The sequence below is a fragment of the Rhinatrema bivittatum genome, chromosome 1 (assembly GCF_901001135.1).
Source record: "Rhinatrema bivittatum chromosome 1, aRhiBiv1.1, whole genome shotgun sequence".
In the NCBI taxonomy this organism is placed as follows: domain Eukaryota; kingdom Metazoa; phylum Chordata; class Amphibia; order Gymnophiona; family Rhinatrematidae; genus Rhinatrema; species Rhinatrema bivittatum.
This window is the reverse complement of record NC_042615.1, coordinates 838894255-838918327: the sequence shown is the minus strand read 5'-3', so window position 1 is coordinate 838918327 and position 24073 is coordinate 838894255. Positions and strand designations below refer to the sequence as shown.

Genomic DNA, 24073 nt, shown 5'->3' with positions numbered 1-24073 from the left:
TCATTAGTATCCTTTAAAGATACCTCTCTCCGAACCATGTGCTGCTGAGCGACTGTCGGCTTTCCCCTTTGTTCTAGTTTAAAAGCTGCTCTATCTCCTTTTTAAAGGTTAGCGCCAGCAGTCTGGTTCCACCCTGGTTAAGGTGGAGCCCATCCCTTCGGAAGAGACTCCCCCTTCCCCACAAGTTTCCCCAGTTCCTAACAAAACTGAATCCCTCTTCCTTGCACCATCGTCTCATCCACGCATTGAGACTCCGGAGCTCTGCCTGCCTCTAGTGACCTGCGCGTGGAACAGGGAGCATTTCAGAGAATGACACCCTGGAGGTTCTGGATTTAATCTTTCTACCTAAGAGCCTAAATTTGGCTTCCAGAACCTCTCTCCCACATTTTCCTATGTCGTTGGTGCCCACATGTGCCACGACAGCCGGCTCCTCCCCAGCACTGTCTATAATCCTATCTAGGTGACGAGTGATGTCCGCCACCTTCGCACCAGGTAGGCATGTTACCAGGCGATCCTCACGCCCACCAGCCACCCAGCTATCTACATTCCTAATAATTGAATCACCACCTTTGATGGCTGACCTAACCCTTCCCTCCTGGGCAGTAGGCCTTGGGGAGATATCCTCCATGCAAGAGGACAATGCATCACCTGGGGAGCAGGTCCTTGCTACAGGATCCTTTCCTGCTGCACCAGGTTGATACTTTCCGATCATGAGACCTTCTTCCTCCAAGACTGACACCAGGGCTGCCAGTCTGAAGTTGGGACGTGGCTACTATGTTCCTGAAGGATCTCATCTATATACCTCTCTGTCTGCCTCAGCTCCTCCAGGTCTGCTTAGGTATACACTGCTCCTAGCTTATTTCTAGCTTCTGGCTATTTTTTTTTTTTTAATACAAACACACTAACTTTTGCTTATTAGCTGCCTTACTGACTATTTAAAGGGCAAACACACAAACATACTAAATATATCCCAATAGTTTACTTCTCTCCAATACTTAAAAAAAAAAATTCCCAAGCAAAATTTACTGATTCCTTTCAGCCACCAGCAAGGTGATCCTCTCCCTCTCAGTGCTCCCACTGAGTCTGCTCCTCACGCTCTGATTTAGGGGATGTGGAGCTTTTATGAGGTTAGGGTAAAGGATTATCTTAATACAGTATCACAGTTTAATAGCAAGGAAACAGAATTCTATTGATTAATTTGACAAGAAGTTTCTGTAATAGTGCAGAGGGTGCGGTTATAGTATTATTAATACCCTGGAGTGTATTATTAATATTGGGCCAGATTTTAAAACTTAGGTGCGAGCGTAGATTTGTGCGTGCAACCCGGCGTGCACAAATCTATGCCTGATTTTATAACATGCAGACGCAGCCGCGCGCATGTTATAAAATCCGGGGTCGGTCACGCACCGAGCCCTAGGGGAGCCCCAATGGCTTTCCCTGTTTCCTCCGCCACCCCCCACCTTCCCCTATCTAAGTTGCCCCCCAGCCCTATGTAAACCCCCTCCCTTACCTTTGTTCGCGAAGTTGCGCCTGCCTCAAGGCAGGCATAGGTTACGCGTTCTAGTGCCGGCCGGCCCACGATTCCAGACCCGTCCCAGCTACGCCACCTTTTTCAAGCCCCGGGACATACGCGCATCCCGAGCCTATGCAAAATAGGCTCAGCGCACCCAGGAGGCTTTTAAAAGGATTACGCGCATAACCCTTTTAAAATCCACCACATTAAACCTCTAGAGGTCACATTTTTCATTAGTGCTACTTGAATACACAGACGCAGAAGAATGTAGGAAAATATTTTTTTTATTTCTGATATTTCTGGAACAAGCAAGTCATCCCTGGCAGGAATAACAGTACTTTTTCTCTGACGTGATACCTAGCACAGGGTCCCTGAGAAAGAGACTTCCACCCTGTCCCAGACTGTCTCTTACACAGGCCTTGGGATGTTCCCATGCTCTCTCGTTTCACACAGTGAAGAGAAACCGTCTCAGCTTTCTTTTGTCTGGCACAGTCTGAGAAGAAGGCACAGGAGGTCTCGGCCTGCTGTGACCTAGTGCTGTCACATACAGTTTGGCAGGGTTGTCTCTACGAGGAGCAGGGCTACTGGCACATCATTCTTTAGAGTCTGGCTCAGGGAGAAGGGATGCAGTGGTAACGGCAGGTCTCCTTGGGGAGCAGTGGCAATAAGATGTCTCTGTAAGGAATCCATTAACTTGAGAGATCCCTCTGGGTGAGCAGGAACTCCAAGACGTCGCTGGAGGGGAACAGCAACAACAAGAGGTCCCTCTGCGGTGTCTTAGTCCCATCCAGCTGCAGAAGAGACAAACAGCTGCATTCCTACAGGTACATGGTCAGTCAGTCCAGCCAGCTGGGTGATAAACGAGAACTCCTTAATCTCCTGCAGCAGAAAGCAAACATATAAGAACATAAGAACATGCCATACTGGGTCAGGCCAAGGGTCCATCAAGCCCAGCATCCTGTTTCCGGGAAAGTACCTTGAAATCTTCTGCTCAGTGTGCAGCAGCAGCAGCCAAGAAATCAAACAGAGTGCTGGGGATTATTAGGAAAGGACTGGAGAATAAAACAGAGAATATCATAATGCCCCCTGTATCACTCCATAGAGAAACCATACAATGACCATTGTGTGCAGCATCAGCCAAAAAAACAAATAGAGTGCTGGGGATTATTAGGGAAGGAATGGAGAATAAAACAGAGAATATCATAATGTCTCTGTATCACTCCATAGAGAAACCATACAATGAGCATTGTGTGCAGCAGCAGCCAAGAAAGCAAACAGAATGCTGGGGATTATTAGGAAAGGAATGGAGAATAAAACAGAGAATATCATAATGTCTCTGTATCACTCCATAGAGAAACCATACAATGAGCATTGTGTGCAGCAGCAGCCAAGAAAGCAAATAGAGTGCTGGGGATTATTAGGAAAGGAATGGAGAATAAAACAGAGAATATCATAATGCCTCTGTATCGCTCCATAGAGAAACCATACAATGAGCATTGTGTGCAGCAGCAGCCAAGAAAGCAAATAGAGTGCTGGGGATTATTAGGAAAGGAATGGAGAATAAAACAGAGAATATCATAATGTCTCTGTATCACTCCATAGAGAAACCATACAATGACCATTGTGTGCAGCAGCAGCCAAGAAAGCAAATAGAATGCTGGGGATTATTAGGAAAGGAATGGAGAATAAAACAGAGAATATCATAATGTCTCTGTATCACTCCATAGAGAAACCATACAATGAGCACTGTGTGCAGCAGCAGCCAAGAAAGCAAATAGAGTGCTGGGGATTATTAGGAAAGGAATGGAGAATAAAACAGAGAATATCATAATGTCTCTATATCACTCCATAGAGAAACCATACAATGAGCATTGTGTGCAGCAGCAGCCAAGAAAGCAAATAGAATGCTGGGGATTATTAGGAAAGGACTGGAGAATAAAACAGAGAATATCATAATGTCTCTGTATCACTCCATAGAGAAACCATACAATGAGCATTGTGTGCAGCAGCAGCCAAGAAAGCAAATAGAGTGCTGGGGATTATTAGGAAAGGACTGGAGAATAAAACAGAGAATATCATAATGTCTCTGTATCACTCCATAGAGAAACCATACAATGAGCATTGTGTGCAGCAGCAGCCAAGAAAGCAAATAGAGTGCTGGGGATTATTAGGAAAGGAATGGAGAATAAAACAGAGAATATCATAATGACCCTGTATCACTCCATAGAGAAACCATGCAATGAGCATTGTGTGCAGCAGCAGCCAAGAAAGCAAATAGAGCGCTGGGGATTATTAGGAAAGGAATGGAGAATAAAACAGAGAATATCATAATGTCTCTGTATCACTCCATAGAGAAACCATACAATGAGCATTGTGTGCAGTTCTGGTCACCGCATCTCAAGAAAGATATAGCAGAATTAGAAAAGGTACAGAGAAGGGCAGCCAAAATGATAAAGGGGATGGAACAGCTCCCCTATGAGGAAAGACTAAAGAGGTTAGGACGTTTCAGCTTGGAGAAGAGACGGCTGAGGGGAGATATGATCGAGGTCTATAAAATAATGAGTATAGTAGAATGAGTAAATGTTAATTGGTTGTTTATTTATTTATTTCTTTTAGAGTTTGAAGGCTAGGGGACACACAATGAAGTTACTAAGTTGTACATTTAAAATTTATAAGAGAAAATATTTTTTACTCAATGTATAATTAACTGTGTTTAAAAAAATTTTGGATTGGCCAAAAATGTTTGTAAAATTTAGTTGTGAACCCATCCAAACCCGGGGCCTTGCACAACTTCAAGTCTTTATCACCTGAATAACCTTGCTTGCACTAATTTCTTTATCCAGAAAGATGTACGCCTCCTTCAGCAAAACGTGGAGCCCTTTACATGAAAGTCTAGACCCAATACATGGATTCAGGGGGTATGGGTGAGAACGGTTACATATAAACGATCTTTATTTGTGCATGACCTTATCTTTACTTTGACTAGCCCAGAGATCTCTTTGGAACAGTAAGTTTGTGAGGTCTCGGGTTTCAAGGTCAATGAGGAAAAGTCGGAAGTTCTAAATACTTCAGCACCTGTGAATCTGATTGCACATTTCAGAAACTGGTGTGAATCTGATTGCACATTTCAGAAACTGGTGTGAATCTAATTGCACATTTCAGAAACTGGTGTGAATCTGATTGCACATTTCAGAAACTGGTGTGAATCTGATTGCACATTTCAGAAACTGGTGTGAATCTAATTGCACATTTCAGAAACTGATGTGAATCTGATTGCACATTTCAGAAACTGGTGTGAATCTAATTGCACATTTCAGAAACTGGTGTGAATCTGATTGCACATTTCAGAAACGGGTTTCCTTTCAGGTGGGCAAAAGTACATGGGAGTGCGAACTGGGCCTCGGTTAGATTATCTGTTTAGAATGAATTATGAGACCCTTATTGCGGATTTATTTCAAGATGTGAAGTGATGGGAGAGGTTAGGCAGAATCTCCATGGTGAAAATAAATATTCTCCAAGATTTTGTTATGTGTTTCACTCTCCTGATCCAGGTTTTGGAGCAAACCCTGGAGCAGTAGTAGAGAAGGATAACTAGCTTTATTTGTAAGCAGAGACCTCCACGGGTTGCAAAAGGTGTTACTGCAGAAAACGTGTGAGGTTAAACCCTGGTGATATGCCCTTAGATACGAGTGCGCGCGCGACTAAGGGATGGAGTCTGGGCTGCGAGAGTGCTCTAACACTTGTTGAATGGAGGAAACGGGGATCCATGCCACTTTCTTATGTACAAAAGAATTTCCCCCAGGGAAGAGATCAACATCCTTTGAAGTCAGTGGACAAAAATATCCTTTAACAGAGGAAGACAGATTCTTAGATCGGCAACCATGCAAGAAAGAAATTATTGCTGGGCGAACTCAGGGAAAAAAACTTATTGTGAAGGGGCAGATAAAAATCTCTCGCTCCATCGTCAGGGTGTAGGCCATGCTGAATGAGGACATGAAATCAAATAGAGATATCCGGCTGTATGGAAGAAGGATTTAGCACAGGTTATGGAAGAGTCCTTCTGGAATGATTATTTTTCATCTACAAGTAAAAGTTGCATTTCCTCCCAAATAGTGGAAAACGGGTCGTTGGTATCTGTCCCCGACAATAGAATATAGCCTTCAGTGTCTGATCTGTGTTGGAGGAAATGAGGAGGGGTTTGCTGGGAATGACATTAAATCTTGCATATCACAGGTATTTGGGTCCTTAAGGATCCTAAGATGCTGCTGCTTAACTCAATCGCTTATAGAGCAGACCTGTATTGCAGATAATTCTTGCAGTGAGATTAAAATTGTCATTCAGGTGGAGGGCAGCAGCGCCTACCATGAATCGAGTTAGATCTTGCACTGAAAGGGTATTTTTCATGGGAAAGTTAAGAGCTTATAAGCCTGATAGAGTGGGTAAGTTTGAGAAGCATTAGCAACACTTTATGGAGTGGAATAAAAGGTCTTAGATGAGGAAACAGATACTAAACTGAGATACCGGAGTGGTAAGAGAGAGGAAGCTGCAACTGCAGGCTGGTTAGGCTGACCTCAGGGGTCGGGGAATTAATGGAGACTCTGCTGAAGGAAAGATGAGTGAACGCCTGCAGTCCAGTGAGTTGTAGGTTTGGAAGCTGACCTCAGGGTCGGGGAATTAATGGAGACTCTGCTGAAGGAAAGATGAGTGAACGTCCACAGTCCAGTGAGTTGTAGGTTTAGAGGCTGACCTCAGGGGTCGGGGAATTAATGGAGACTCTGCTGAAGGAAAGGTGAGTGAACATCCGCAGTCCAGTGAGTTGTAGGTTTGGAAGCTGACCTCAGGGGTCGGGAAATTAATGGAGACTCTGCTGAAGGAAAGATGAGTGAACGCCTGCAGTCCAGTGAGTTGTAGGTTTGGAGGCTGACCTCAGGGGTCGGGGAATTAATGGAGACTGTGCTGAGGGAAAGATGAGTGAACGCCTGCAGTCCAGTGAGTTGTAGGTCTGAAAGCTGACCTCAGGGGTCGGGGAATTAATGGAGACTCTGCTGAAGGAAAGATGAGTGAACGCCTGCAGTCCAGTGAGTTGTAGGTTTGGAGGCTGAATGGCTTTACCAGAGGAATGAATCAGATTGATTTCTTTGATTTCGTGAGGAGAGAATTAGCTCACGGAAGAGCACGTGATGTGATTTATGTGGATTTCAGATACGCTCCTGCATAGGAAGCTGAGAATAAAACTAAGCATCCTGGGAGTGGGTCCTAAGGTGGTGGAGTGGATGAAGACTCGGCTGCGGGTCGTGGTAAATGGAAATCACTCTTTGGTGAGAAGGGTGATCGGAGGAGAGCTTCATGGATCGGGACTGGTTCTGTTCAATATCTTTGTGAGCGAGATAGAGAAGGAGTTTGTTGTGTGGGCAACACTAAGATCTACAATGGAGGAGGCACCCCTGAGGGAGAAGAGAGAAGGAGAAGATCTAGGGGAGCTCGAGTGTCTCTCTTCTTCCTGCTGTTTTGACTTTAGAAGTGGATCATCGCTGCAATGAGGGAGAGGAAGGTGACAAGTTTGCATTTATTGTTTTATATTTTCATGTAATCTGCCTTGCATAAACCTTGGGTTTGATAAGGTGAAGTATGACGAGCTTATGAAGTGATGTGAGAAAGCCGGAGGAGAGGATGAGCGCTTAGCAGCTACAATTTAAGTCCAGCGAGACCGCGTTCCAGACCTGCGTGTGTGGCTCTGTGCATCCACATCCAATGGCGACCTCTGAGTTTGTCTTGTAGCAGAGGATTTGTACTATTTCCAGCTTTCATAGGGGCCCCAGCAGGATGGGTCAGGAAATCACTGCTGACTACATCACAAGTCCCAGATCTCTGCTCCAGGGAAGCCTCGGGAATTCCACATGCTGCCCAGAAAGCACTGCACAAGAGACAGTCACAAGCACAGACAGCACTGCGCCACAGAGACAGTCACATAGAGACAGCACTGCGATACAGCAGCAGTCACAAGCACAGACAGCACTGCGCCACAGAGACAGTCACATAGAGAGTGCACTGCGATATAGCAGCAGTCACAAGCAGAGTCAGCACTGCATTAGAGGCAGTCACAAGCAAAGTCAGCACTGCACAAGTGACAGTCACATAGAGAGTGCACTGCGATACAGCGGCAGTCACAAGCAGAGTCAGCACTGCATAAGAGACAGTCACATAGAGAGTGCACTGTGATACAGCGGCAGTCACAAGCAGAGTCAGCACTGCACAAGTGACAGTCACATAGAGAGTGCACTGCGATACAGAGGCAGTCACAAGCAGAGTCAGCACTGCACAAGAGACAGTCACATGCAGAGTCAGCACTGCACAAGAGACAGTCACATAGAGAGTGCACTGCGATACAGCGGCAGGCACAAGCAGAGACAACACTGCACAACAGACAGTCACACAGAGACAGTCACACAGAGACAGCACTATGATACAGCAACAGGCACTAGCAGAGACATCACTGCGCCACAGAGACAGTCACAAAAAGACAGCACTGCGATACAGCGGCAGTCACAAGCAGAGACAGCACTGCACAAGAGACAGTCACATAGAGTGCACTGCGATACAGCGGCAGTCACAAGCACAGTCAGCACTGCACAAGAGATAGTCACACAGAGACAGCACTACCATACAGCGGCGGGCACAAGCAGAGACTTGTCAAAGAGACAGTCAGAGAGACAGCACTGCGATACAGTGGCAGTCACAAGCAGAGACCACTGCACAAGAGACAGTCACAAACACAGATAGCACTGCGCCACAGAGAGTCACATAGAGAGTGCACTGTGATACAGCGGCAGTCACAAGCAGAGACAACACTATGCCATAGAGACAATCACATAGAGACAACACTGTGCCACAGAGACAGTCACACAGACAGCACTATTCTACAGCAGCAGTCACAAGCAGAGACAGCACTGTGAAATAGAGACAGTCACACAGAGACAGCACTGTGATAAAGCAGCAGTCACACACAGAAACAACACTGTGCCACAGAGACAGTCACAAACACAGACAGAACTGTGATACAGCAGCAGTCACAAGCAGAGACAGCACTGCATCACAGAGACAGTCACATAGACAGTGCACTCCGATACAGCGGCAGTCACAAGCAGAGACAGCACTGCACCACAGAGATAGTCACACAGAATGTGTATTGTGATACAGTGGCAGTCACGAACAGAGACAGCACTATGGCATACAGACAGTCACATAGAGACAGCACTGTGATACAGTGACAGTCACAAAGCACTTTAGAATCAGTCACACAGAGAGTGCACTCTGTCACAGTTATAGTCACATAGAGAGAGAGCACGACATGAGAGAAAGACAGTCACACACAGAAACAGCACTTCAACACAGAGACGGTCATACAGAAAGAGACATTCACACATAAAGACAGCACTGCACTACAGAGATAGTCACAGAGACAGCACTGTGGTACAGCAACAGTCACACACAGACAGCCTTACACAGAGACAGCACTGCACTGCAAAGACAGTTACAGAGAAAGAAAACACCTTGGTAAAGCGATAGTCTTGCACAGAGACAGCATTGTATTACACAGAGACAGTCACATAGGGCGGATGCACCATATTACAGTGAAAGTCACATAAAGACCCGGCACTGCACTACAGAGACAGTCAAACAAAGAGAAAACATTGTGATACAGCAACAGTCACACAAAGAGCACTGTGGTACAGCAACAGTCTCACACAGATTCTTCACTACAGAGGCAGTCAGATAGAGATGGCACCATGACACAGCAATGGTAACACATGGATACAGCACGTGCTACACAGATAGTCACATACAGAGACTGCACTACGCTAAAGGCATTCACACAGGGAGAGCACTGTGGTACAGTGAAAGCACTGCACTACAAAGTCACATATATAAACAGCACTGCACTACAGAAACAGTAAAAGGCACAGCACTGTGCTGCAGGGACAGTCACACAGTGAGAGCACTGCAGTACAGAGGCAATCACACAGGGAGAGCACTGTGGTACAGTGAAAGCACTGCACTACAAAGTCACATATATAAACAGCACTGCACTACAGAAACAGTAAAAGGCACAGCACTGCACTGCAGAGACAGTCACACAGCAAGAGCACTACAGTACAGAGGCAATCACACAGGGAGAGCACTGTGGTACAGTGAAAGCACTGCACTACAAAGTCACATATATAAACAGCACTGCACTACAGAAACAGTAAAAGGCACAGCACTGTGCTGCAGGGACAGTCACACAGTGAGAGCACTGCAGTACAGAGGCAATCACACAGGGAGAGCACTGTGGTACAGTGAAAGCACTGCACTACAAAGTCACATATATAAACAGCACTGCACTACAGAAACAGTAAAAGGCACAGCACTGCACTGCAGAGACAGTCACACAGCAAGAGCACTACAGTACAGAGGCAATTACACAGGGAGAGCACTGTGGTACAGTGAAAGCACTGCACTACAAAGTCACATATATAAACAGCACTGCACTACAGAAACAGTAAAAGGCACAGTACTGCACTGCAGAGACAGTCACACAGCAAGAGCACTACAGTACAGAGGCAATCACACAGGGAGAGCACTGTGGTACAGTGAAAGCACTGCACTACAAAGTCACATATATAAACAGCACTGCACTACAGAAACAGTAAAAGGCACAGCACTGCACTGCAGAGACAGTCACACAGCGAGAGCACTGCAGTACAGAGGCAATCACACAGGGAGAGCACTGTGGTACAGTGAAAGCACTGCACTACAAAGTCACATATATAAACAGCACTGCACTACAGAAACAGTAAAAGACACAGCACTGCACTGCAGAGACAGTCACACAGGGAGAGCACTGTGGGACAGTGATAGTCATACAGGGAGAGAGCAGAGTTGCATACCTGTAACATGTGCTCTCCAAGGACAGCAGGAATCTAGTCTTCTCACATGTGTGAAATCATCAGATGGAGCCCCGATGCCAAAAACTTATGTCAAAGTTTCTAGAAGCTTTGACTAGGCATACTGAGCATGCTCTATACCACTCGTCTACGTAGGGTCCCTCTTCAGTCTCGTGACATAGAATTACAACAAAAATAAAAAAATCATTTGAAACCCAAACCCACAGAGTGGTGGGCAGGTTTCGTGAAGACCCACATCCTGCTTTCCTCGGAGAACACCTGCTACAAGTAAGCAACTCTGCTTTCTCCAAGGACAAACAGGATGATAGCCCTCACTCATGCTCTCCAACACAAAAGGAGATCAACAGACACCTAACCAGATGCCAATGAGCACAATAATACCGGCGCTGTTGATACAGGGAGAGGCAGCCTGAACACAAACAACAGGCCCTAGGTTGGGAGAGTTGGGTTCTACACCTCAAACAGGTTCTGGAGGACAGACTGGCTGAACCTGCTGTCGCTTCAGCCATTCCTGGCCAGACAGTAGAGGGATGCGAATGTGTGGAGAGAACTCCACGTCGCAGCCTTGCAGATCTCCTCCATGGGAATTGCTTGTAAGTGGCCACAGATGTCGCCATGGCTCTGACAGAATGAGCCTTGACATGACCCCCAAGATGCAGTCCCGCCTGGGCATAACAGAAGAAGATGCAATCTGCTAACCAACTGGATATTGTCTGTTTTTGCAATGGCAAGGCCCAACCTATTCTTATCAAAAGAAACAAAAAGTTGGGTGGACTGTCTATGGGCTTCTGTTGGCTCCAGGTAGAAGGATAAGGCTCGCTTGGTTCAAATGGGGCCTGGGAAAGAATGCTGGCAGGATGATTGACCTGAAGATGGAAATCTGTCATCACCTTAGGCAGGAACTTCGGATGCGTACACAAGACCATCTGTCAAGATAAAAAACGTACTTAAAGGTGGATAAGTCACTAAAGCCTGGAGCTCGCTGACCCTGTGCACTGAGGTGACCACCACCAAAAATATGACCTTCCAGGACGGGTACTTCAGATCACAGGTGTGCAGCGGCTCAAAAGCAGCTTTCATCAGCTGAGCTAGCACCACATTGAGGTCCCAAGACACAGGAGGAGGCCTTAGAGGAGGCTTCAACTGAAGCAGGCCCCACATGCAGCATACAACTATAGGCTGTGCAGAGATGGGCAAACCATCTACACCGTGGTGGTAAGCACCAGTTGCACTCAGATGAACTCTAACGAAGTTGGTTTTAAAGCCAGCCTCAGATAGGTGTAGAACAGGGGTGGGCAATTCCGGTCCTCGAGGGCTGCAAACCAGTCGGGTTTTCAGGATATCCTTAATGAATATGCATGAGAGAGACCTGCATACACACTGCCTCAGTTGTATGCAAATCTATTTCATGCATATTCATTAGGGGTATCTGAAAACCCGACTGGTTTGCAGCCCTCAAGGACCAGACTTGCCCACCCCTGGTGTAGAAGGTAGTCAAACAGTTTTTGTGTGAGGCAGGAGAACGGATATAGAGCCTTCTGCTTACACCACATGGGAAACCTCCTCCACTACAGTCCATAGGACTTTCTAGAAGCCACCAGGACCCAAGACACATCTTCTGAAAGATCAAGCGGTTGGAGAAAATTCTTTTTCACTCAATGCACAATTAAGCTCTGGAATTTGTTGCCAGAGGATGTGGTTAGTGCAGTTAGTGTAGCTGGGTTTAAAAAAGGTTTGGATAAGTTCTTGGAGGAGAAGTCCATTAAATGCTTTAATCAAGTTTACTTAGGGAATAGCCACTGCTATTAATTGCATCAGTAGCATGGGATCTTCTTAGTGTTTGGATAATTGCCAGCTTCTTGTGGCCTGGTTTGGCCTCTGTTGGAAACAGGATGCTGGGCTTGATGGACCCTTGGTTTGACCCAGTATGTCAAATTCTTATGTTCATCCCAACCTCCAGGCTGTGAGCCACAGGGCCTGGAGGTTGGGATGCCGCTGATCTTGTGTGATGAGATCTGGGGAAGTCTCCAGACTGATCAGTCTCCGGATGGATAACTCCCACAGGAGTGGACACCAGACCTTTCTCAGCCAATGAGGAGCTATGAGGATCATGGACCCTCTGTCCTTGCAAAGCTTCAAGAGAGTCTTCGCTAATAAGGGAATCAGAGGATATGCCCAATGACAGGCAAGGGTGTCTGAGGCTGGTATGCCCTCTGACCTGTACCGGAAGCAGAACAGAGGCACCTTCCTGGTGCAGGGGAAGTTAAACAGATTTATGTCCAGGATTCCTCAGAGGCGGAATATCCTATTTACGACCCCAGGGACCAATCGTGGGGTCTGAAGGCTCCTCAGCCTGTCTGCCACCACATTCTCCATCCTGGCTAGGTACATGGCCCTGAGCACCATCCCATGAGGTAGGGCCTGGGCCCAGATATGGACCGCTTCCTGACACAAGAGGTACGCTCCCGTGCTTCCCTGCTTGTTGACATACCATGTGGCTACCTTTTTGTCAGTTTGGATCATGACAACTTTGTTGGACAGCCTATGTCTGAAAGCCCAAAGCATGTACCTGATTGCTCTGAGCTCCAGGAAATTGATTAGACAAGAATGTTCCTGCGTGGACCACAGACCCTGGGTGCCGAGCCCATGCACATGAGCTCCCCACCCCAGGGTGGATACATCCGTGGTTAGCACGATTTGAGTAGGAAGATTCCGAAAGGAAATTCCTTGTTCCAGATTGGAAATTACCCACCACCAGGACAATGAGTCCCGGAGAGATGGGGTAATATGGATGCAATCCTGGAGGCTCTAAGTGGCCTAGTACCACTGTGACTTCAGGGTCCATTGGGCTCTGCGCATGAGTAAGCGTGCCAAGGGAGTGACATGGATGGCTGCTGTCATATGGCCCAAAAACCTCAACACGCATCAGGCCGATACCTGGTGGCTCTGTTGAACCTCTGGTACAATGGTCACCAAGGTGTCTGTCCTATGGCAAAATAGAAAGGCCTTGGCCTAAGCCGTGCCTAGCAGGGCTCCTATGAAGATCAATTAAGGTGACAGACTGAGATCGGACTTTGGGTAGTTGAGAATGAACCCTAGTGACCAACACCTGAATGATCAAGCGCATGGACCTGACAGCTCCTGCTGGTGCTCTTGACCAGCCAATCATCCAGGTAGGGGAAGAAATGAACTCCCAGTTCAAATCCTGCGCCACCATGGCCAGGTATTTTGTAAAGACCCATAGGGCGGACGCTAGCCCAAATGGCAACCTCTGGTACTGTAAGTCCTGTGAACCAGCACCTGCTGGGTCAGTAGTGTAAAGATAAGCATGTTGAACTTCTCCAGCAGTGGATAACGGGCAATACCGGCTCCAGTGCCATTGGTGCCATAGGCCCAATGCTCTGCAGTGCTCGATCCATCGCCAGCTGGACTCAATGCTCCAGTTCCTCCCCGAACTTTGCCAATGCCAACACCAGCTGGGAAGGAGGTGTGGCCAGATCTTCCTTGGAACCCCAAGGTGGATCAGAGATTGGCACCAAGACCGGTGAGGACCATCACAGACCCCCAGTACCAACAGAGGATAGGCCCTCCTCACCAATGGGGCAGTTTAGGGGCATCGTGGCAAAAGCCAGTGCATCCTTGTGTCCGGCAACGTGTATAGATGGGGACTGGTGCCGATGCTTCTTAGGTTGCCCTCGATGTTTGGCCCGGTCTTTCTCCAGTGCAGAGGTCGAAAGACGATGAACCCAGCATCCTCAACCTGGGAGAAATTGACAACAATTGGTCTCCGGTGCCCCTATCCGCCGATGGCACAGACTGTCCCACCTATGTCAATGGCACGGTGTCCATTGGTATAGCTCCAAGGTCCATTGATGCCGATGCCGTCGATGGCTTAGACTTCCTCAACCTGAAGAGCTGATCCATCTTATCAAGTCAATGCCGACGTCCCTTCTGGGTCATTTGGGTGCATGAGCAGCAACCCCAAACAACATGTGATGCCCCCATGAAGAGGGTACAGACCTTAAGTGGATCAGTGATCGACATCAGTGAAAACTGGACGTGGCTATGATGGAATGAAAAGAAAAGGAGCTGCAGTTGGAAATGATAGTGGTGGGCAGTGGTGGGCAGTGGGCACTGGAGCACTGCCACCATGGGGGGAATCAACCGTGAAAGTAAACTTATGCGAAACCTCGAAAATCCTGACTAGTGGCATAACTGGAAGGCACCAAGATGGACCCAGCGACGAACTGATACGGAAAAAACGAGAAAATCCATAAAAACGTTTTCCAGGCAAAAGCCAAATGAGCTCAACCATACCACGAAGCTTTCTTTATTTATAAAATGTTATATACCGTCGTTTAGAGGGGTTCCATCACAACAGTTTACAAATATCCATGATAATAAACATAAGATCAATAATACAAAATAAAATCTTTAAAAGACAAATATTAACTACTATATTATACATAAAATCAATAGTAAAACATTAAAACAGGCTACTAACTATATCAGGAAATTACAGTGCATCAAGAATAAAAATAAAATTAAAATTAAAATATAAATAAGAAAATAAAAATCGACCAGCAATGCCACCTGGTTCTGCTCATTGTAGGCTCTGCAAAAAAAGCCACGTTTTCAGGTCTTTTTAGAATGTTTTTTCATTTTGCTGCATTCTTAGGTTTTCAGGTAGTGCGTTCCATATCTTTGGTCCCGCGAGAGAGATTGCTCTGTTTCTGACCTGCGTTAAATGTGCTGATTTTACTGTCGGAATAGATACGAGAGCCTTATTACATGATCTGAGGTTTCTTTGGGGGGGGGGTGTAAACTTATAGAAGAATTTAGCCATTCTGTTCCTTCCCCAAAGATTGTCCTATGTAGGATGCAGAGGGCTTTATATTCAATGCGATGTTGTAATGAAATCAGAACCGGTGTGATGTGATCATATTTTTTTGTGTTGGTTAGTACACGTGCTGCAGTGTTTTGCAGTACTTGTAACGGTCGAATTGTTGATTGTGGAAGTCCTACGAATAGTGCATTACAATAATCTATGCTTGAGAACTGTGATCAAGTAAAGGTTTTAAATGTTTGAGTGTTTGCAGTTTATTGTAACCTTCTTTGAGTTTCATATTAATATGTCTATTTAAATTGAGTTCAGAAACAATGATCACGCCTAGGTTTCGTGCATTATTTCTGATTTCCAGACTAGTTTTGTTATCTTCTAGGGTCAAAATTGATGGTTTAATACTGTTAGTTCTCCTAAATATATGACTTCAGTTTTTTCAACATTTAGACTCAATTTCATATTCGTTAACAGCTGTTTAATCAATGGTAGATACATTGCCGTCAGTTTAAGTGTTTCGTCTATTGAATTCTTCATGGGAATTAAAATTTGCACGTCATGAGCATAAACGTAGTGAGTGAGACCGAGTCCACTAAGAAAATGACAGCTCCGTGGAAAAAAGACAGAAGAGAGACCCCTCGTGGACACGTGCTGGGCATGCTCAGTGTGCATAGTCAAAATTCTAGAAACTCTGACATAAGTTTAGTCACATAGACAGACAGCAGTTTGCTACAGAGACAGTCACACAGGGAGCGCACTATGGTACAGTAACAGTCACATACAGAGACAACACTGCACTACAGGACAGTCACATACAGAGACAGTACTGAACTACAGGACAGTCACATACAGAGACAGTCACACAGGGAGCAAACTATGGTACAGTAACAGTCACATACAGAGACAGCACTGCGCTACAGAGACAGTCACATACAGAGAAAGCACTGCGCTACAGAGACAGTCACATACGGAGACAGCACTGCACTACAGGACAGTCACATACAGAGACAGTCACACAGGAAGCGCACTATGGTACAGTAACAGTCACATACAGAGACAACACTGCACTACAGGACAGTCACATACAGAGATAGTACTGAACTACAGGACAGTCACATACAGAGACAGTCACACAGGGAGCGAACTATGGTACAGTAACAGTCACATACAGAGACAACACTGCACTACAGAGACAGTCACATACAGAGAAAGCACTGCGCTACAGAGACAGTCACATACGGAGACAGCACTGCACTACAGGACAGTCACATACAGAGACAGTCACACAGGGAGCAAACTATGATACAGTAACACATATAGAGACAGCACTGCACTACAGAGACAGTCACATACAGAGAAAGCACTGTGCTACAGAGACAGTCACATACAGAGACAGCACTGCACTACAGGACAGTCACATACAGCGACAGCACTGCGCCTCAGGATAGTCACAAACAGAGTCACATACAGAGACAGCACTGCACCAGAGACAGTCACATACATAGGCAGCACTGCACTACAGAGACAGTCACATACAGAGAAAGCACTGCACTAGAGACAGCACTGCACTACAGGACAGTCACATACAGAAACAGCACTGCGCTACAGAGACAGTCACATACAGGGACAGCACTGTGCTACAGAGACAGTCACATACAGGGAGAGCACTGTGCTACAGAGACATCGCACAGGGAGGGCACTATGGTACAGTAACAGTCACATACAGCAACAGCACTGCACTACAGAGACAGTCACATACAGAGAAAGCACTGTGCTACAGAGACAGTCACATACAGAGACAGCACTGCACTACAGGACAGTCACATACAGCGACAGCACTACGCTACAGGATAGTCACAAACAGAGTCACATACAGAGACAGCACTGCGCTACAGAGACAGTCACATACAGAGACAGCACTGCACTACAGAGACATCGCACAGGGGGGGGCACTATGGTACAGTAACAGTCACATACAGAGACAGTCACATACAGAGAAAGCACTGCGCTACAGAGACAGTCACATACAGAGACAGCACTGCACTACAGAGACATCGCACAGGGAGGGCACTATGGTACAGTTACAGAGACAGTCACATACAGAGAAAGCACTGCGCTACAGAGACAGTCACATACAGCAACAGCACTGTGCTAAAGAGACAATCACATACAGAGAAAGCACTGCGCTACAGAGACATCGCACATGGAGGTCACTATGGTACAATAACAGTCACATACAGAGAAAGCACTGCGCTACAGAGACAGTCACATACAGCAACAGCACTGCACTACAGAGACAGTCACATACAGAGAAATCACTGCGCTACAGAGACATCGCACAGGGAGGTCACTATGGTACAATAACAGTCACATACAGAGACAGTCACATACAGAGACAGCACTGTGCTACAGAGACAGTCACATACAGAGACAGCACTGTGCTACAGAGACATCGCACAGGGAGGTCAATATGGTACAATAACAGTCACATACAGAGACAGCACTGCACTACAGAGACATCGCAAAGGGAGGGCACTATGGTACATTAACAGTCACATACAGAGACAGTCACATACAGAAACAGCACTGCACTACAGAGACATCGTACATGGAGGGCACTATGGTACAGTAACAGTCACATACAGTGACAGCACTGCGCTACAGAGACAGTCACATACAGAGACAGCATTGCGCTACAGAGATAGTCACATACAGAGACAGCACTGCGCTACAGAGACAGTCACATACAGAGACAGCACTGCACCACAGGACAGTCACATACAGAGACAGCACTGCACCACAGGACAGTCACACCAAGTCACTTGTTTGTTTCCTAATTAGCCTAGAGGAACTTAAGCATTAGCCAATCCCAGGGCAGGCTTTTGATAAGAGTCCATGTGGTTTCAGTCATACGTGAGTGCTTTGTTACTTACAGTAATTAAGGTCCTGGAGACGGTCTCCTCTCGGTACAGAATGTAATCAATCCTCCGCCCAGGCCCCGGGGGCCCTGTTTCAGGGTAACCAGCACTACCATCACGATTAACTGGGGAGCAATGTACTGGGTCCGGTGTGCTTCCATCTCCAGAATCCTGACCCACATAAAAGGAAGGAGAGAGAGTGAGAGAGCAACTCCACCAGCCTCTGGTTCTGAGAGAGTCACATCCAATCTGCAGTATCACTACCAGCCCTCTCCCTCCTAGATACCACCCAGGCTTCATACCCCCCATCACCACTCAAACAACCCCTCCCAAGCTTCTCTCCCTCTCATCACCATTCAAACCACTCCATCCAGGCTTCTCTCCCTCTCCCCATCACCACTCAAACCACTCCATCCAGGATTCTATCCCTCCCCCCATCACCACTCCACCCAGTCTTCTCTCCCTCCTACCACCACTCAAACCACACCTCCCAAGCTTCTCTCCCCCCCCCATCACCACTCAAACTACTCCACCCAGACTTCTCTCCCCCACATCACCACTCAAACCACCCCTCCCAAGCTTCTCTCCCTCCCATCACCACTCAAACCACTCCATCCAGACTTCTCTCCCCCCCCCATTACCACTCAAACCATTCCACCCAGACTTCTCTCCCTCCCTCCATCATCACTCCAACCACTCCACCCAGACTTCTCTCCCCCCCTACCACCACTCAAACCATTCCACCCAGACTTCTCTCCCTCCCATCACCACTCAAACCACTCCATCCAGACTTCTCTCGCCCCCCCCATTACCACTCAAACCATTCCACCCAGACTTCTCTCCCTCCCTCCATCATCACTCCAACCACTCCACCCAGATTTCTCTCCCCCCTACCACCACACAAACCATTCCACCCAGACTTCTCTCCCTCCCATCACACTCAAAACACTCCATCCAGGCTTCTCTCCCTCCCCCCCATTACCACTCAAACCATTCTACCCAGACTTCTCTCCTCCCACATCACCACTCAAACCACACCTCCCAAGCTTCTCTCCCTCCCATCACCACTCAAATCACTCCATCCAGGCTTCTTCTGTCCCCCCCGTTACCACTGAAACCATTCCACCCAGGCTTCTCTCCCTCTCCCATCACCACTCAAACCACTCCATCTAGGCTTCTCTTCCTCCCCCCATCACCACTCAAACCATTTCACCCAGACTTCTCCCCCCCTTCCACCACTCAAACCAAACTTCCCAAGCTTCTCTCCCTCCCATCACACTCAAACCACTCCATCCAGGCTTTTCTCCATCCCCCCCCCCCCCCATCACCACTCAAACTACACCTCCCAAGCTTCTCTCCCTCCCATCACCAACTCAAACCACTCCATCCAGACGTCTCTCCTCCCACATCACCACTCAAACCACTCCATCCAGGCTTCTCTCCCCTCCCCCCATCACCACTCCAACCACTCCACCCAGACTTCTCTCCCCCCTACCACCACTCAAACCATTACACCCAGACTTCTCTCCCTCCCACATACCACTCAAACCATACCATCCAGGCTTCTCTCCCTTCCCCCATCATCACTCAAACCATTCCACCCAGACTTCTCTCCCTCCTACCACCACCATCTACTCCTACAACTCTAACTGGCTTGATGAACCCTTTTGCCCCATACGCTCTGACCGACGCACGCGGTCTGTCAACAAAGGGACTCTATCCATACCTCCCATCAAAAAAGTCCACCTCTCCGCCACAAGGGATCGCGCACTCTCCATTGCAGGCCCCAAACAATGGAATTCCCTCCCGACTACACTCAGACTGGAGCCATGCTACTCTAAGTTCAGAAAGAAACTAAAGACCTGGCTCTTCCGACAGGCCTACCAAGATTAATTGTCTCCATCTACCATCACTCCTCTCAACCCTCATGAACAATCCTCACATAGGCGACACTTAAATTGTATATTGTTTATAGTCTCTTGTAATTAACCCATCTGTTACCGTTCAAAGTTGATGTTTTTTCTTCTTCAATACTTTCTGCACTATGTATTTACTCTTTCCCCCTTCCCCGCCCTGTTAATTGTATTTTCAGTCTTTTAGTTACAATGTAAACCGGTATGATGTTTGCATACTAATGCCGGTATATAAAAGTTTTAAATAAATAAATAAATAAATAAACAAACAAACAAACCACACCTCCCAAACTTCTCTCCCTCCCATCACACTCAAACCACTCCATCCAGGCTTTTCTCCCTCCCCCTACCACCACTCAAACCACACCTCCCAAGCTTCTCTCCCTCCCATCACCACTCAAACCACTCCATCCAGGCTTCTCTCCCTCCCCCCCCATCCCACTGCACCCAGACTTCTCTCCCCCCTACCACCACTCAAACCACACCTCCCAAGCTTCTCTCCCTCCCATCACTACTCAAACCTCTCCACCCAGACCTCTCTCCCCCCTACCACCACTCAAACCACACCTCCCAAGCTTCTCTCCCTCCCATCACACTCAAACCACTCCATCCAGACTCTGGAGCTCTGCCTGCCTCTGGTGACCTGCACGTGGAACAGGGAGCATTTCAGAGAATGCTACCCTGGAGGTTCTGGATTTAATCTTTCTACCTAAGAGCCTAAATTTGGCTTCCAGAACCTCCCTCCCACATTTTCCTATGTCGTTGGTGCCCACATGTACCACGACAGCCAGCTCCTCCCCAGCACTGTCTATAATCCTATCTAGGTGACGCGTGAGGTCCGCCACCTTCGCACGAGATAGGCATGTTACCAGGCGATCCTCACGTCCACCAGCTACCCTGCTATCTATGTTCCTAATAATTGTGACTGAAGAGGCTCCAGCCTGTCTGCGAACTTCTGTACATGCTCAGTAAAACTCAAATTTCTAGTAGCTAGGAGAGACAAGCCCATTCAGTGTCGCCGAACGACAGCAGCCACACATAATGGCTAATTCACCCTAACTACGGAAAACACCATTTATAAGCGCAAACTTGCTTTACAGTTGTTAGGCGTGAGTTTTGATAAACTGATGTATTTATACACACTTATATTGACTCTTTAATAAATTTGTTCACACACAGTCCTTTCTTCTCATCAGTGGAGATCAACACACCAGGCGTCCCACTCCTTGTTCACTGGAGAGGACTCAAATGTGGCCTTTACACATTTCCCACAGGAGACGAAAAATATCTTTTTACCTTTTCATGCTTTCTGGTGTCACCATGACATCATCATAAAGTATCAATGGTCGCAGTAGAGTACCTGTGAACACACAACAGATCAGATATCATAGCCCAAGGCAAAGACAGAGAGAGAGATAAAGAGCACGTCTCTCCCTCCTACCACTACTCAAACTACACCTCCCAAGCTTCTCTCCCTCCCATCACCAATCAAACCACTCCATCCAGGCTTCTCTCACCCCCATCATCCCTCAAACCACTCCACCCAGGCTTCTCTCATCCCCATCATCCCTCAAACCACACCTTCCAGGCTTCTCTCACCCCATCATCCCTCAAACCACACCTTCCAGGCTTCTCTCATCCCCATCATCCCTCAAACCACACCTTCCAGGCTTCTCTCACCCCATCATCCCTCAAACCACACCTTCCAGGCTTCTCTCACCCCCATCATCCCTCAAACCACACCTTCCAGGCTTCTCTCACCCCCATCATCATGCAAACCACACCTTCCAGGCTTCTCTCATCCCCATCATCCCTCAAACTATTCCATCTAGTCTTCTATCCCCCCCCCCCCCAGTATTTTCACTCAAACCACCTACCCAAGCAGTCACACAGCATAGCAAGGTGCAAGGGTAAATCCCGAGGTTATGGTGCCGCTGCGTTACTGCTGCATGGGCCTTGCAGTGCAAATCTGATATCATTTACTTTCCAGCAGCCTAACTGTAAACCCCTATGGAGGGAATGGGGAGGAAAGGATTGAAGAGGGGGAAAGACTGGAATGGAGGAGGAGGGAGTTCTCTGAAAAGATGAGGAGTGGGGGAGCCAAGATATCCAAGCAGAGCAGAGTGAAGGTCGCTGTCTTTGGTGGTTAGCCCAGTTTGAATCCCTAATTGTTGTAGCTGAAGGTCGTGTCTATGGATGTCTGGGACAGGTGGTGTCACTATTGTAGTACCTGCCTTGCAGGCCTCGGCAATCTGAAACCACTGATTTTCTCTGGTGCTTTGAACGTCTGCCTCAGTTTGAAGAGGCTTGGTAAAGTTGGGCAGCAGCAGAGCACCCAGTCACATTTGGAGCTCCAGTACCAGTGAATTATTTGAGTATTGTTCATGTGTTTGATTTTCTGTTTCTGTGAATAAAGCAAAGGAGGGAGGGAGAAGGAGCCCCCGGACTCAGCAACGTGTTCGGTACTCCTGGAGCCTGTCAGTATTGGAGTGACCCGACTGCTGACATTGCTCTGACCATGGCTTCTGCAATGCTGGACTGATACTAGCAGCAACTGAAGTGAGCAGCAGAGTAGAAGAAGGACATGTCTGCAGCTTCAATGCTAGTTGGGTGGGATGTCTGTTCTGCTTACTGGCTTACGTTTTCCATGGGGTTTGCCTTCATTGGATTTGGTGTTCTCTGCTGTGTTTTGACTCAGACCTACAGGGCATTTGAGATGATTGAGTTACACTTCATTCCATGTTAAAGTCTTTATGCGAAGAGCCATTCCCAGTAAAAAAAAAAAATGAACAGCACAGTTCACCATTTTTTTTAGCATCTTAAATATACTAATCTGCTAAACTATGCAAAGAAATGCATTTAGAGTACAAAGGGAAAGGTACAGTATTGGAGGTGAAATTCTAAGCACACAGTAAAAACAGGATTTGGAGTAAGAGACAGAAGTCTCATCTGCATACTGCTCCCAGCATCCCCCAGGAGAGGAGTCCAGAGGTCACAGCAACTGATCCAGGGATTGACTTCCACAGCCCCAGCTTCCAGAGGCCCCGCACCCTTTGCAGTAGAAGAGAACTGGAAGCACGAGATGCTCGGCACGCAAATCTCAAACCTCTCAATCCTTTGAGTTAAGATCAAATTAATGGTGGTTGAAGAGGACTGGTAAGTACAGTTTTGGAAATACTTGGACTTTAAAAAGTTTGGAGAGAGGTTTAATAGTGGGATATATTCTTTAGAGTTTGTGTGTTTCTGAGATAATAAGCAAACCAAAGGGAGTTAATTCTAGTATCTGTCTTTCCCTCCCACCCACCCCTAGCTCAACGCTTGACTTTTAGGCAAGAAACACTTTCTCAGTAAAAATCTATCAGGCTCTTTTCTAATTCATACTAAACCACCAGCCCTTATTGAGATTTTAATCATCCCTTTGTAGGTCACTAGCAGATTAATTAGTGAATACAACTATACAATTAAAGTACTCTAATTCCCACTCCCTTAAAAACCTAAACTTAACTAGGACCTCAACAAAATTAAGATGAAGGCAGCAGTCCAGCAGCAAGAGAGGGGCTTCCCAGTCTTTTGCATCGATTATCACTTGTATGATTTTTTACCAGCCGGTGAGAGATTGTATGTGTGCACTCGGTGCAAAGAGAGAATGGCTCTCAGAGAATGAGACCAATCTCTGGAGGCTAGAATGGCAGACCTGGAGGAGATGAGACAGATGAGACAATCAGGGACATAGTAGCCAAGTCCCAAATCCACTCTGGAAGCCCTGGTGCTGCCTTGGATCAGAAAGATCTCCCAGTAGGAGAACATCACCCTGGTGTAGCAGGAAGTGATCCTGTAGCAAGGACCTGCTCTCCAGGTGATGCATTGTCCTTCCTCTCGCACTGAGGACAAATCTCCCAGGGCTACTGCCCAGGAGGGAAGGGTTAGGTTGGCCGTCATAGTTG

At 47.1% G+C, this 24073-nt stretch overlaps 1 protein-coding gene across 1 annotated transcript in view; it reads right to left on the bottom strand.

The window, feature by feature from the left end:
- Window positions 1–1779: 1779 nt before the first annotated feature.
- LOC115079728 (sphingomyelin phosphodiesterase 5-like) overlaps window positions 1780–24073 on the bottom strand; it is a 61674-nt gene continuing 39380 nt past the window's right edge. The window contains exons 5-7 of the mRNA XM_029583519.1: window positions 21426–21489; window positions 18232–18387; window positions 1780–2392 (exon numbers count right to left, since the gene is read on the bottom strand). Of these exons, the coding sequence (XP_029439379.1) occupies window positions 18237–18387; window positions 21426–21489 (215 nt within the window). The 3' untranslated portion in view covers window positions 1780–2392; window positions 18232–18236. The remainder of the gene's footprint in view (window positions 2393–18231; window positions 18388–21425; window positions 21490–24073) is intronic.